Raw genomic sequence first — 15,479 nt, forward strand, 5'->3', positions numbered from 1 at the left:
GCAGGGCACTCTCTAGAGGGGACACGGCCCAGCTTCAGAGCAATCACAATTGTTGGGCATGCCAGCTCAGAGCAAAGACAGACCCAGACACCCCCTAAAAGAAGGCTGTCTGCCATCTTTCCCGCCTGAGTCACCTGTTACCTCCCCTGCTGTTACTCTGGGCCTCGCTGCCCGAGATCATGCCCCTGGGATGGCGGCCTCCCTCCTTCGGCTATCCCTGCCTCCCCTTCCCCGTCGCGTTCCCTGGGGAGGATGTGGGCCACAGAGGGTCAGCGGGCACCAGGGTCAGTGAACTTGCAGGCAATAAAGGAGACCTGGGGCGTACGGCATTCCCAGGAAAGCCATTTCTAGTCTTGTTACTTGCTTTAGTTCACACAGGTTCCCTTTCATGGCCACCTCTGTTCTCACTCTCCTATCTCTTCACAGTCCTTTCTGCTTTAGCCCAAGACCTACCTTTTGGCTTCTGGTCAGCATTTCTCTGGTGGCATCCACTCAGAGCCTGGCTTGGCGACACTCTTACCGAAGCTCGTAGTGCTTCTCCCGCACACGTCAGCCCTCCAGGGGCAGGCCTGTCCTGAGGCTGCCCCTGCCTGCTCTCCAGCCACCGTGACTTCCTCACGCCTCCGTCGGAAGCGTGTTCACATCTGACCTCAGAGTTCAAGTCTCTTGGCAATTCTACCCTCTCTCACTTCAGCCGCACTGGCCCATGTGACCACATGCCCTGGCCCCAGTGGCTTTTCCCAAGGTTCATTAGCAGGAACTGTGGCATCCCTAAAACCCAGTCACATCTTTGTCACACAGGACCCAGACAGTCGGGAGTGTTCTCAGGGCACACAGGACCTTCTGGGGAAGACAGTTTCTTTCTCGCCTGGAAGGGTGAGCCGGGCCATTCCTCCGAGAAACGCTTCTGAGGATGGTGGTCAGTGGGGTTGGGTGATTGTCTTGACTGGCTTATAAGGGAAATTTCAAGACTATCGGGGGCTGAGTTGAGGACTCTTCACAAAACGGCCTCCTTCCACTTTTGGAAAATGTATCTACTAGGCAACTTATAAGTTAATATGTTCATTTGGCAAAAATGTATTATACACAGTCAAAAGTTCTGAGACAGACCTCACAGTAGAATTGGTACATTTTCAAAGTAAGATGGCAAGAGGGAGTTGGATAACCAAAATACCCACAACAACGTTGGAAAGGACTGAAAAAATTTTTGATGAGGATTTCATTAGCGAGAGCTAGCACTTGCCTTAAGCCTGCCTTATCCTCTTCACTGGGGCGATGTGTGTATCTTCTCCCTCTCTCAAAAGTAGTCACAGGGCTCTGGGCTGGCTTGAAGGAGACCACTTGGAAAGCTTGGTAAGAGTTTTCAGACAGGACAGTGAGAAGCTAAGGAAGTTCCCGGGCAAGTGGAATAGGGAAACTGAGACGGCTGAACGCAGTGGCCTGAGCAGTTTACAGCCAGGGGCAGATGGCAGGGGGCAAAACTGGGAAAAACAAGGACCTCACTCCAGGGTAACCTCTCCTCCCCTGGCCTTTCCTCCCTGGAGACAACATCTAGGCCTCCGTTGTGTTTCAGCTCCAGGCCCAGAAACGCAGTAAAACCAGACGGTGATGCCAGAACCAACTGTAATGACCAAAGACCCCCTGCCCTCACTGACCAATCAGTGGAGACCATGACACTGAAAGAGCACGCCTGAAAGGGCACACCTGGAGAACTGATGAATGTTCTGCTGAAACCCTCCCCCGAGACCTCCCCCAAGAGTGATAAAGGCCTTAAGACAAAGGACCCAGGGCTTGCACTCTCCAGGGAGCAGTCCTTACCATTCCCTTCTTCTTCTCCCCCTTCTTTTCCCACAGGCACGAGTGGGGAAAGGCAATGGGCAGCGGGCAGCTGGCCCAGGTTAATCTCCTAAGCCCTGGCCCCAAAGCCCCCTTTGCTGTGATTTCCAGGGAGCCAAGGCAGCCCAGCCAGGGCTCTTCTGTTGCTTCTTCTATGCTGAGCCCTTCCTTGTCTTACTGTCAACAGCTTTAATAAATTGATTCTCATAGTCAAATAGAGAGAGAGAGAGAGAGAGAGAGAGAGAGAGAGTCCTTGGGAGTGTGTGTGTGTTTGTGTACATGCACGTGTGCTCAGCGGACTGATGTCTGATTCCCATTCAGGAACCCTAGAGGGCAGAGTATGGACAGAGGCATGCTAAGAGCAGAGCAGAGAGCTGCTGCTGTGCTCCTGTGGCCCCGGCGTGGGCTGGAGGCTACAGGCCAGGAAGAGAGGGTATGGTCTCCTTAGTGAGCTGGGAACTGTGCAACAACCAGCTCTCTGAAAACACACAAATGAATACCCTGATGTGTAGTGGTGGCCAATTTTGTGGTGTGTATACTCCCATCATGGCCAGTTTTATTTTAATTAATTAATTTATTTTTTAAAGATTTTATTAATTTTTAGAGAGAGGGGAAGGGAAGGAGAAAGAGATGGAGAGGAAGCACTGATGTGAGAGAGAAACATAGATTGGTTGCTTCTTGTGTGTGCCTCAGCCAGGGACCAAACCTGCAACCCAGGCCTGTGCCCTGACTGGGGATCAAGCCAGTGACCTTTCACTTTGTGGGATGCCACCCAACCAACTGAGCCACATCAGTCAGGGCATCCTGACCCATTCTGAGCTACCAACACGATGTTCCTGAATTTGGACCTGGGAAGAGATACACACAGTTCTCATGAGCCAGTATGAGCTGGCTACCACTCACTTAGACTCTCTAGCACATAACTTAAGAATCAGATCCTTTTTAACAAGGCCACCTAGAGGGGCAGTGAGACCTTAGTAGAAAAAAGCGTGGCAGCGGACCACAGGGGCCTGGGAGCTGTGCATTGGACCCATTCCATTTGCTTCTCCAGATCCACCCTCCACCCTCTTCCACTCTTCTGCTACTTGCCCCAGGAGGCTGGCTGGTAGAACACTGCACTTCCTTACCCTTTGCCTGTGGCTGGGCTCAGCCAATGGGGAACATGGGCAAGTGACTGGAGGCTGGGAGGAGAAAGAGGCTGAGGTAGTTCTTTCTCCGGACATCTCTACAGGTACCATGAGCTGGATGCGTTGCTTGACTGAAGATCACAGCTCCTGTCAGATGGTTAGAGTCTTTCTATGTTCCAGTCCTGGCACCTGCTCACTTCTCTGGCTCCCTGGAGGCCTAGGGGCAGCAATGCTTCCTGCCTTGCTGCTGTTACTACGTGCGGGCTGCCGTGGTCTCCCTTCCAATGTCCCTGCACTGCTCACACCTTTGTCCACGGGCCTTTATCCAACTGTCTTCCTAACACTTACTTTGAGTACTGCCACCTACTTCCTGTGTGGACCTCCACTCACACAAGTTCAAAAGTAAATATTAATCAGAATCAAATTGGGGTTTGCTTTTTACTGCTTCTATTATCACAACGATTCCACTGACACAGTAATTTTATTTGATTTCTGAGCTGTTGGAATTGAATCCTTTTTAGAGTTCTGGAAATAATTATTGACCATTTCAAAGACAAAAAAGTTCAGAGAATTATATAAATAACATGCATGTACCACCTCTGTATTTTGAAAAATGAAAACAGTTAGCTACAGTTGCTTCAGTTTTTGCTTTTGACCTTGAACATTGCGGAGTTGGCAGAAAGCTCCTTAGTGCCCTCCCCAGCTCCTGAGACAACCCACCCCCATATTCTCATCCCATATGTTTGATTCCCTCAAACACGACTTAGCTAGTTCTTGTCTTGAGGGGGTGGCCTAGGTGTTCTCTTTGTAAGTATTTGTTGGACTGAGTACCTGCACATATATATTTTGTGTATCTTCCTGTATTTATGTTATCTTTCACAACAAAATGTACAAAGCCCCCACTCCTTTCTTCCCAATAAATACTGGGCTGGCCAAAAAGTTCATTCCCCATCCCCAATAAGATGGCTCTAGTAGAGTTTAGTTGTCTTCAACTTCACTCAAAACAATTTTGTTAGATTGTATTGTGACAGCTGTCATATCAGCGTGCATTTAAAAAAGCATCAAAAACTGGTGAATTTTTGTGTAGCCATTTTAATATTGAATATGGAAGGAAATATGCAACATTTTTGGCATATTATGCTTATTATTTCAAGAAAGGCAAAATGCAACTGAAATGCAAAACCAGATTTGTGCAGTGTGTGGAGAGGGTGCTGTGACTGATCGGATGTGTCAAAAGTGGTTTGCGAAGTTTTGTGCTTCTTTCTGGATGATGCTGCATTGTTGGGTAGACCAGTTGGAGTGGATAGGGATCAAATCGAGACATTAGTTGAGAACGATCAGTTATACCATGAAGGAGATGACCAACATACTCAAAATATCCAATTCAATACTGTTATTGATGAAAATAAAAAACGTGTCTTTTATTTTACAGAAAAACTAAATGGACTTTTTGACCAACCCAATAGTATTGAACATTTAGGGATTTACATAAATGGTATTATTACGTATCTATTCAACAATTTTCTTTCTTTCAATCACCATTGTGGTTTTTTTTTTGAGATTTATTCACATTGCTACACGTAGATCCAGTTTGTTAATTTTAAATTCTCTACAGTGTTCCATTGTATGACTATATTATAACTATAGCTCATCTATCTACCTTCCTGCTGGGGGATCTTTGGCTTGTCTCCCGTTTGTGTTTGTTTGACTGTTTGGTGTGCTGAGAACAAGACTGCAGTGAGTGTCTCAGGCACGTGTGTGGCCCCTCCTTGGTGTATGTTCCTGGCATGAGCTTTCAGGCCTGTGGGGTTTGCCCATCTTCACCCCTATATGGTTGTTCATAGATCTGAGTTGTACAGTCCACTTTGCTCTGCTTCCCTTTTCCCTTTTCTTTCTTTTTTTTTCTGAATGGAAACTTCTCTGCTGTGCTCTCTGGGTGTCACCTGCTCGCAGCTCTGCCAGGAAGGACTAGTCGTATCTATCTCCCATGGGCCCCTGGCTCCTTCACATATCCCCCTGTGGTCTCCTGAAGAGACACTAGTATATTGAAATAAACCTTTTTGTTGGTTGTTTGGAAGATGGCACCTATTGTTTGTGTCTGAGCACATATGACCCTGGTTTCTTATTGGAGGATCACCCAAGCTCATCAGCTTCTTTGAAGAAATGAAAAGGTCTTACCCAGCTCATTACATGCACGACAGGATCAGTCCTAGGGAACACGGGGACCTGTCCTGGGCTGAGATTTGCTGAGCACAACTGGTGATCTCTACTACTAGACTAAATTCTACTAGAATTTTGTCTTCTATGTTTGTTATGGGCTGAGTGTGTGCCCCACCCCCAAATCCATATGTTGAAATTTAATCCCCAGTGTGACGGTATTTGGAGGTGGGGCCTTCAGGAAGTAACTAGGTCTAGAGGGTGGGATTGGTGCCCGTACAAGAAGAGGCCAGAGAGCTACCTCACTCCTTTCTGCCATGTAAAGACACCATGAGAAGCCAGCAGTCTGCAACCCAGAAGAGGGCTCTCAGCAGAACCTGGCTATGGTGGCACCTTGATCTCAGGCTTCCAGCCTCTGGAACTGTGGGAAATGAATTTCTGCTTATCAACCACCTAGGCTATGGCAATTTGTTATAGGCAGCCCTAACTGATTAAGACATTGGTCAAATGCCTAATTCAGTCAAAGTAGCGGACATGCTTTCTGCACATTTGGAAGATGAAAGGAAAGGCTTTGGCAACTGCTAGCAGGATCTTCAGCAGTCAAGTGCTCAAAGCAGTAGACAGCTCTTTCTGGAGCTTGACTACCTTTGGGCACAGAAGTGTGATTAATAGTGCCTGTGAGCAAATATGGGCAGACAGATGAGGGGACTATGGGACTGGGGTGACCTCTACCAGTTATGTCAATTGTTGCTGGTGGCCCAGAGCCATGGTAGGCTCTGTACCCTGGGGCTGTGACATTTGGTTTCTTTAGTTCCTGGCATCAAGAGTGCGATACCATGACATTCCACTGAGCCTTCTACTCAGTCCTCAGCCCCATCACATGGACACTATGCTTGACACTCAGACCAGCCCATTGGAGCAGATATTCTGGTGTGGACAAGGAAACAGAAATCCAGGAAGACTGATGGACCAAGGTCACAGGGCTAGCAAATGGTAGAGGAACAATTCAAGCAGGGATCTCCTGAGTCCACGGTGAGGGCTCTTTTTACTAAACCACAGTTGCTGTTCAAGACTGGCACCAGCACTGAGGCCCACAGCCTCCTTCTGTTCTCCAGGTTGGCTGGAGAGGGAGTCTGGAACTATCCAAAGGGTCTGGAGCCTCAGAGATTGGGAGATGGGCCAGGGAATGGTGTGGGGACTCCTTCTCACTCCTAGCTTCCATCTTGAGCCTAGAAACTTGGTCAAGGACTTGTGTCGCTGAAGCTGGTCCTATTTTCACAAGGAACCATGGATTAGAATAGATTCAGGTGGTGAGCTTTTATCACTGGCCATACTGAGCTACCTGAGTCATTCTGCAACCAACTGAAATGCCCTCTTGGCCTTGGGGGCAGCTGCTTCCTTTACAATTTGCCTTGCTGAGGGGGGTCGGCATTTTGACCACTTACTTCTGAGAAGATGCAGGCATTGCTAACCTATCCAAGCCCTCCATGTCTCCTCACTAAGACTGCGTGTGTTTCCTGCCATGTCTTAAGGAAATCTGCATTCACAAAGAAGTGAAGTTGCAGCCCTTGAGGGCTGGGGGCTGTTAGATTCGTTTGTTCACTCAACGCCGTCAGCACAAGCCGGCCAAGTCTCAGCCCGTGGTGGGCACAGGGCACCGTTTGGCCCAGTCTCCCGTTTCACAGATGCTGCAGCCTGGGCACAGAGCCCCTTAGCTGGTGCCTGGTGCATTTTTTAGGAAAAAATTGGATCCCTGAGATGTCACTGATTTATTCAAAAAACATTTACAGAGGACCTACTGCATGTTAATCATTGTGCTCGGTGTTGGGGAAGTTACTCCATGCAGCGGGGGAGACACATAAGAGACCTGCAGTTACCACACAGTGTGCTAAGCTCCATCAGAGGTATGTGTGGAGTTCTGCATGAGCCCAGAGGAAAGACAGCCCTGGGAAGGGAAGCCTGGACTATCTGCCTATGGAAATGTCTTAAACCAAGCCCCGAGGTCAGAAGGGAGGAAGACGTGTTAAAAGCTGCAGAACACTCTCTTCAAACAGAAGCTTAGTGGCAAAAAGAGGAATAGAACTTGCTTTGGTTGAATCAGGGTGGGTGGAAATGCCGAGGTCCTGCCACCTAGAGTGACTTCCCTCACCCTCACCTCTGGGTCCCACAGAGCCCATTTTGAAAACCACACAGTAGACGACGCCAGAGGTCCCCTCCAGTTCTGCCTCACTCAGCGGTTCCTCTGCACACCCGGGAGTCCCTGGTTTCACACACTGTCTGGGTCGTGCCAGGTGCTCAGTGAACCTGGTGAATCAATGGATGAGTGTCTGGCCTTTTGCTTTCTCTCAAATTTGTTGTCTGCACATGTAGAATTACAAAGAGCATTTCAAGACTCAGTCTTAAGCAATTTTACACCAAATGGGAGGAAATGGTGACAGAAGAGGTGTCTTCTTGGAGACCGGCAGGGATGCCACAAGAGGTCACTGCAGGAATTCCGTTTGGGAGAAAAGAGCTGCTTGGAGGATGCTGGAGCAATAAAGTAAAATACGGAGCCCTCAGTTTGGTGCCTCCCCACCATCCTTAAGGCCCCTGCTGGGGACTGCAGCTGTCACTGCCCTGTTTCCAGGGTCAGGAGGAGCACAACACTGGTGGCACTGCAGCCACAGTGGACTGTTCTTGGGGGCTGCTTTGCTCCTGGGGTGATGGGAGGTTGGGGAGGGGAGAGGAGGGCTATTCAGGAGGCTAGTGTTTGTGGGGGCATCTTATATCTCACTTGGAAACTGCCATTGCCATGCTTGTGGAATTTTCTTGTCATTTGTTAATCATTATTATTATTGCTATCTTCTATAGTAGCATATGAGTAACATGCCTAAAAGTAGAGGCAATGGAACGTTCCAATCAGTTATGTGTTTGCAGAATTTGGGTCAAGGAATAAATGTGGAGAAAGGTGTGGTGTCATCCAATGTGGAGTGAGCTTCTCAAGGGCAGAGATCCCCTACTTCCATCTACCACGGAACAAAATAATTGGCTGGTCAGCTACCCTCAGGGGCAAGGCCAGGTAAGGTGGCGTGTGATTGGTGCTTTATTCAGAGACAGCCAGGCGTCCTTGAGGCCCTTTCTGGCTTGGGCTGGGAGTGTATGTACCCAGAGGGACAGCCAGGGGCAGGGGAGGGGTGAAGGCTGGGGTGGGGGCAGTGTGGGTGGGACAGATTAGTCAGTCAGCTAGCGAATGCTGGGGAGCTAGGTGACTGCCTGGGGCTTTCTTTTTCTAAAAGGCCTTTTTGACCAAGACTTCCTTGCTCACAAATGCTCACTGGCTCCACTGCCTATAAGGTAAAGGCTCAGATCCATGGTTCTCAATGGACTGGCCCAAGTCACCCTTTTAGCCTTTTTCTCAACTGCTTCAAATTCACTCCCTAACGGGGTACTCCTCCCTCTACCCCTGCACACACAAAAACATACCATGCACATGCCACACACACTACATACACTACACACACATCATACCACTCATACACCATTGGCATGCCACAGACACAGCCCCCTCACACCTGACACACCACAAACATGCATGTCACACATGCCAAACATACAACACCCACGTATCACTTATGCACACCACACAAACATACACACTACACACAACAGCCCCTCCTCCCCACACTCTCCACTTAGGTCACGAATCCTGCCCATTCTGTAGGGCTCAGCCCAGGCCGTGGTCCCAGTGACATGCTGGGCCATCCCCTCTGGTGAGTTCCTGAGGCTCTGAGGGCCAGTTCCTCTCACCTGACACGTGTCACATGCTGCTTGGTAGTGCCATATGTCTTTTGAATTTGAATCACAGGCAGTTGGTAGAATTCTGCCAGCCCCTGATCAAATATTGCTCAGAAGAGACTCTTGAGGAATGCAGCCCACGCTCGTGGGGCTGGCTCCCCCCGGTTTTATTCCTGTTCTCGGCAGCCTTCAGAAAGCAGGATACCTGGAGCGTATTATCTCGGCCGCTCACATAAACACTTCAATGAGTTGTGATTTAATGTCAGGCCTCTCACTTTTATAGAGGGTCGGTATAAGACTCATCTGGTTGCACAACATTTTGGTTTATTTTGTAAAACTGCAGTTGAAGACATCGTTCACGATGCCACTCAGTGTCCTTTATACAAAGATCCACATGATAAATTCCGGTTTGGGTTTGGTTCCAGGAAGAAATTCCATTTTTTTGCAGATAAATTGGTTAGCATGCTTCCTGTTGCCAGAAAAGAAAACTGTAACTCAGGTGCTTCACTTTCCGCTTAGTGGCTAGATAAGGAGTCAAATTTATCACCTGTGTGTTATAATCTGCTCAGTTATGGGGTCCAAAAGCACTTAGTACTACTTCTTTTAATGGACTTATTTTATTTTATGTTCGAATGTTTCATTATACCTTTGCAAGATGTGTGAGTCTGGAAGTCATCTGGAGAAGCACTGATTGGGCCTATTTATTGCCTGGGCTGGCTGCTAGGGGTACAAAATTCATTCCACTGCACCCAGCCTTCTAGAAGCTCACATTTCAGCATGGAGAATAGCTGGCTGGTGCTCTAACAGAGGTGCGTGGGGCTGGAGAACAAGGCAGACTTAGGGACAAGGGCCCAGGGGAGGAGTCATGGAGAAGGTCAAGGCTGAACTGGTTTTGGGACAGCAGTGGGAAGAGGACACTACATGGCACAATATGTATGCATCTAAGCCTGAAATTAGAGGTGTCTTTTTATGCACGCAACACCTCACGCTGGCTAGAGTGGAAACCCTTGGAGGGCAGGCATCAAATCTCTGTGCCTTTGTGGACCCTGCTTTGCCCACCTGACGCAGGGCTGAGGGTGGGGCTGTGGGTTGGAGTTCGGGGTCTGGAGCCAAGCCGCCTGTATTTGCATTCTTAACTGAACAACTCGAGGCAGATTCACGTAACCCCTTTGGGCTTTAATGTAAACTGAGGATAATAGTAATATCTACTCATGGGGATTTTAGGAATGTTACAAAAGAAAATATATAAATGAAGAGCTTAGAATCATGCCTTGCGTGTGGTAGAGTACTCAGAAAACTTTTGCTGATTGCGTTATTGACAATACTATACCGCTGAGGGTAACCAGGGCAACAAAGTGGGAAAAACACACTGAATTCAACTCAGCTAGCTGAATCTAGCTCAAGTAGTATCACTCCCAAATGATGCTTAATTTAAAAATAACATTGTTGCCCGGGTCAGCCTGGCTCAGTTGGTTGGAGTGTTGTCCCATAAACTGAAAGTTTGCAGGTTCGATTCCTGGTCAGGGCACGCACCTAGATTGCAGGTTTGGTCCCTGGGTAGGGGTGCATATGAGGCAACCAATCAATGTGTCTCTCTCACATCAATGTTTCTCTCCCTCTTTTGCTATCTCTTTCTTTCCCTCTCTCTTTAAAATCAATAAGCCTGTCCTTGGGTTAGGATAAACAACAACAACAAAAAACATTATTTTATTGTTTTCTGAAATACCATGTGGGAGCAGGCCCTGCTCTAAGTCCACTAGTGACTTTTGGTGGTTAATTATATTCTTAGAGCTGGTCATTTATGTGTCTCTTAAAGAATGCCCTCCAACTCCAGCTGCTACATCCAGGGGGCTTCCGGGACCCAGTGCTTCACCTGCGCCACTTCTGCCCACTAGCTTTGGAAAGGACCAGGGTTCATGGGTAGTCGGTCCGTGCAGGAGAGCTGTCACATGGATTTCCAGCCAGGAAGGGAGTAGGAGTCATTTTCAGAGCACAGACACGTGTGCACAAACTGACCTCTCAAAGGAGCTTTCTGTGTGCCAGTGGCATGATGCTAAATGCTTAACAAGGGGCTCCTTAGGGAAAAGGGCCTCGATTTACAACATTTGCCAGTTCCCTGGTGTACACATTCCCACCCCGTGACTCCCAGCTGCCCGCGTGATGTCCTGCAAGCAGGTCAACAAGATGTGCACAGGAGCCACGTCGGATCGTGTTTCCGTGACACAGACGCAGCTCGTGTCAAGGATCTCCAGAGCAGAGATAATAGTAAAATGCAGTAAATTAATTAGGAAGTGATGAACCTTGAGTATCTGTCACCTTTGTTTTTAATGTACTTTATTTAACTGCAAATAATTTTAACAACACTGGGTTTAACCACGGCTCCCAAACTCCTGAAATGGTAACGGTTGCTCTTCCTGCACGACGGAGCACCTCTGGAGCATTGCTGGGCCCGCCCCCCCGCACCAGTGTGCACCCCACCAACACGGCGCCTCTCGGTTCCCTGAGCTGTGCTCCTGTGAGACGCGAGACTGCCGTACCCGCGTTTCCTCGGGTGTTTGTCTCCTCACCCACACAGAGCTCTATTCTTGTGCAAAATAGGTGAGAAAACATCTGCTCAGACTTGCTGGTTACCTCCCACCCCAGACAGCCAAGGGTCATCTACGCTTTCATGGGAACTTAGGAACATGGTGGCAAAGAAGAAACAATACCAACGGGAATACTTAAAATGGAGAATGAGGGAGAAGAGAGGAGGAGAAGACGCAACAACAGAGAGGAGAAGGGAACACAGGACACGCACAGAGCCAACCAGCGGGAGGGCAGGAGAAGCCCCGCCCTGCCCCAGAACGTCGGGTGGGGTCTAGCCCCGCCCAGAGTGGGGCTGAAGGGTGAGGCGCAGGCCGGGACGGCTCGTGAACAGTCCGCTGCGCTGAGAGATTTCTCTCATTGAGAAGAACTCTTCTCTGAGTTGTGGTCACCTGGGACCGTGAACACTGGCAGCTCCAAGTCTCCATCACATAGCTCCTAAGCAGTTTGGTCAGCAACATGGTGTTCGTTCCCAAAATGGCAGCTGGGCAACATTAACAAATCTTCTCTAAATTGGAATAGTATGCTTTAAAAATAAATAGGTATTTCACATGCACTTAAGTAGACTTCCAGCCCAAGTGCTCTCTGTCTGAAGTGGGCTGGTTACTTCGGGCAGAGCTGGGTCCTCTGGCCCTGACACCTGCTGCAATTTGGAAGAAGGCTCCCAGGAATGAGTGGAGGAATTACCGAGAGGGGGATGGTTGAAGACAGACGGCAGTTTCCCGGGCACCCAGGAGGGCCAGACGCTGGGGCGGGGCAGGGAGGATGGAGCACCTCTTGCCCTGAAGGCCACAGAAAAGGCTCCCTAGGCCCTGGATAAAAATTACCCCTGGAGTTATATGAGTGGTACCTTCCACCTCATTGTTTCTACTCAGCCAGGGTCATAAAGATTGGAGAAGACACCAGATGGCAGCCTTTAAATGAAGGGCCCAGTGGCAGCTCTTAGGGATGACTTCCCATTCAGCAACCTACCCAGTAGACCCAAAGGTCACCTTGACACAGCTCCCCAGCAGAGGTCATTGTGCTCTTCCTAAGTCTAGCCCTACAAGTTAGGGTCCCAGTGAATCCCTAGCTCCTTGTTGAGGAAGGCACTTGGCAGAATCTTGGCTCTGAGCTCCAGTCTCTGGCCATGGGAGGGCAGGCCTGGCACGCTGACCTGAGCCCTCAGTCCTGAGGCCAACAGGGGGAAGCTCAAGCTCAGGTCAGCAGCCTTGGGCTTTGCTTCTTTATTTCTGATACAATCAGTAGGTATTGATAGGATTTGTATTATTACTGAAACTAAACAACAAACCTTCCTTATTATCCAGGTACTAGGGTCAAGTGGGTCATCCTCATGACATTGAGGCTGTCCTGCATTTCTCCCCTAGAAGTCCTGAGTGCTGGCTTCTCCAAATACAGGTCACTCAAGGACCAGGCCATCTCTAGAGGAGCTCTTTGTTTGAATACACAAATTGCTTATTTAGTCAAAGCTGTTTGCATCCTTGGTCCCAGGCTCACTGGAGAGAAGCAAGCTGGTCCTGCCTTAGATACCTGCTCCATCAGCCTCCCTGGGAGCTGTTTGCTCCTCTCAGCTCTCTTCCTGGGGTTACAAATCAAAAGCGGGCATTTTCTGCAGATGTCCCTGCTTAACATATTGTTTGTGGGTAGTTTTTATCACGTGCTCTACTACCAGTCAATGTAAAACATATAAATACGTTTCCCACATACAATGTGTTAAAAGATGCCAAGAGCCTTTTATAATATCACCATGTTTGTTTAGCGTTTGCATTATTAGTGTACTGAAGTGTGTCCACCAGTGCTGTGTAACCACAGACTGTGTGACCAGTGGCATAGACTCAGAGAACTGGGTTCGAATCCTAGTTTCACACTTAGTAGCCATGTGACCTGCAAGCCAGTGAATCGTTCTCACATGGAAAATGTACTTACCTTTCAGAACAGTGGTGAGGATGAAAGAAGACAGGGCACATAAAGTGCGCACAGAGGTGGCTCAGCAAACGGAAGCTGTTTTCCCCACCAGTTGTTACTGTTAGGAGGGGCTCTAGATTAGTTAGTAGTGGCTATAGAAAGCTCAGAGTGGGACCCTGAGGGGCTGGGTCATAGGGGGTGAATTTAGTCTGGGGTGTGGGGTGGACAAGGTCAAGAGGATGAGGCAGCAGCTGGGAGGGTGGGTGCCAGGTGTGACAGCCGTGAGCAAGCACACAGGTGGGGGAAACTGGTCCCAGAGGGGAGGGGCATCCGCAGATGGCTGCACCTCACAGCAGACCTTCCTTTCTTCACCTTTCCCAAGCTTTGGATGGGTTATGTTTTAGCTGAATGTGGGTTTTCAGGACAGGCTAGCTTGTATTACCTTCACCTTCCTCCTATAGGACCCACTTTGTACCCACCTAGAGCTACTTGCTGCAGATGCCGCTGGGTGATTTCTTCCTTCAGGTGACCTGTCAAAGACACAAAGGAAAACACTAGTGAGTTTGCAGTGGTCTGGAAGAAGAGCTGGCTTCAGAAACATGTGGCAAGCTAAAAGAAAATATAGGGGAAGTATGAGAGACAAGCAGGCACAGTCTCCAAGAAGAGCCCTTCTATGCTCTGAATTTTGTGGAAAGAAGAGGCTGCAAAGGCTGGGGCCTTGGCACATCATTGCCAATACATTTCACCTTTGGAGTCTATCATTTGGAGTCTATCAGACAGTTATCTTAGTCTGTTACTGATAATTTTTGTTAGGGCTCTGATCTCTTAAATATGGATGGAGGGTTTGATGCTTTATAATGCATAGTGCCACTTTTAAATTCACTCATTATTTTAAGCTATATGAAACTGTGTCAGATAAGAAAGATGGTTTTGATTTGTCACAATCTTAAGATAAACACAACGTTTGACCATTTGGTATGAAACACATATTATTTTAGGTTGTATTAATAAAGGTATAGTGTGTATATCAAAGGAGGTGATAACTCCATTGCACTCTGCAGTGATCAGACCACAGTTGGTATTTGTTTTAGAAGCTACTTTTTATAAGGAATATTAGTAATATAAAAAATATTTAGAAGATGGTAACTGGAATGGTGAGGAGTCTGAAACTATGCCATATGAGAAATATCTGAGGTAACCTGAGACATTTAGGTGGGGAAGAAAACATGTGGAGGGAGAGGGGGTATGAAGATAATGGCTGTCTTAGAAAATCTAAACATTGTCATATGACTGAGGAAACATTTATTTTTGTCCTACTGCTGAGGGCAAAGGCCAAATGAATGAAGGCAGACTTGGGGCTCAGTATGAGGAAGAAACAGCTCATAATGAGGACTGTCTCAACATGGATTACGTTGTCTCAAAATTGATCAATTTCCTGGCAAAGCAGTGAGCCCTGTCCTGAAGGTGCTCAGGGAAAAGCTGGGTGACCATGTGTTGGGTTGTTAGAGTGAGAATTCCTGCCCTGGGGAAGAGTTGGGACAAAATGGCCCCCAAGTTTCCTCCATCTCTGAAACTCTAGGATTTCATGCTTGAGAATGGGTGAAACAGCAGCCCTGGGGGTTGTTTATCTCCAAGGGCTCAGCATGCTTGCTAAAGTGTCAGTTCTGTCCACATTACATTTGGGAGATGTGATCAGGCCCCTGGGGATTCCAAGAAAGCCTGGGAACTTCACTGCTCTCTTGTCTAATATACAGGGTCTGGCGCAAATAACACCCCTTTTTATTACATAAAAATCTTTCATTACAAAATCATAAGCATGTAATTCTGTAACAACAATATCACAAACACACCATATGACATTCTAGGTGAAATGTTCACATTGCTGTCCATCTTGTGTAAGACATTCAAGCACCCTACCGACCACGCTCAATGGCATCACTTCTGCCAGATCCTGTATTTCTTTCTCCACACAAAGTGCGTTCTACACCTCAGGGGCTACAGCTGAACTGAGATTTCAAAAGTTGTCTACAGCTGAAATGAGTAGACAATAAGGCAGTCACGGGAGACCCTGTTGCTCACTCAAAGTTCTAGGGCACT

General features: G+C 48.1%; 1 protein-coding gene across 3 annotated transcripts in view; it reads right to left on the reverse strand.

Annotated features, from left to right (window-relative positions):
- KIF6 (kinesin family member 6) overlaps positions 1–15,479 on the reverse strand; it is a 413,362-nt gene that overhangs the window by 27,190 nt on the left and 370,693 nt on the right. For all 3 annotated transcript variants that reach the window (XM_036024067.1, XM_036024068.1, XM_036024066.1), the window contains one exon: positions 13,862–13,912. In XM_036024067.1, coding sequence (XP_035879960.1) covers positions 13,862–13,912 — 51 coding nt within the window. The remainder of the gene's footprint in view (positions 1–13,861; positions 13,913–15,479) is intronic.

Source organism: Phyllostomus discolor, chromosome 4 (assembly GCF_004126475.2).
Source record: "Phyllostomus discolor isolate MPI-MPIP mPhyDis1 chromosome 4, mPhyDis1.pri.v3, whole genome shotgun sequence".
Lineage (NCBI taxonomy): Eukaryota > Metazoa > Chordata > Mammalia > Chiroptera > Phyllostomidae > Phyllostomus > Phyllostomus discolor.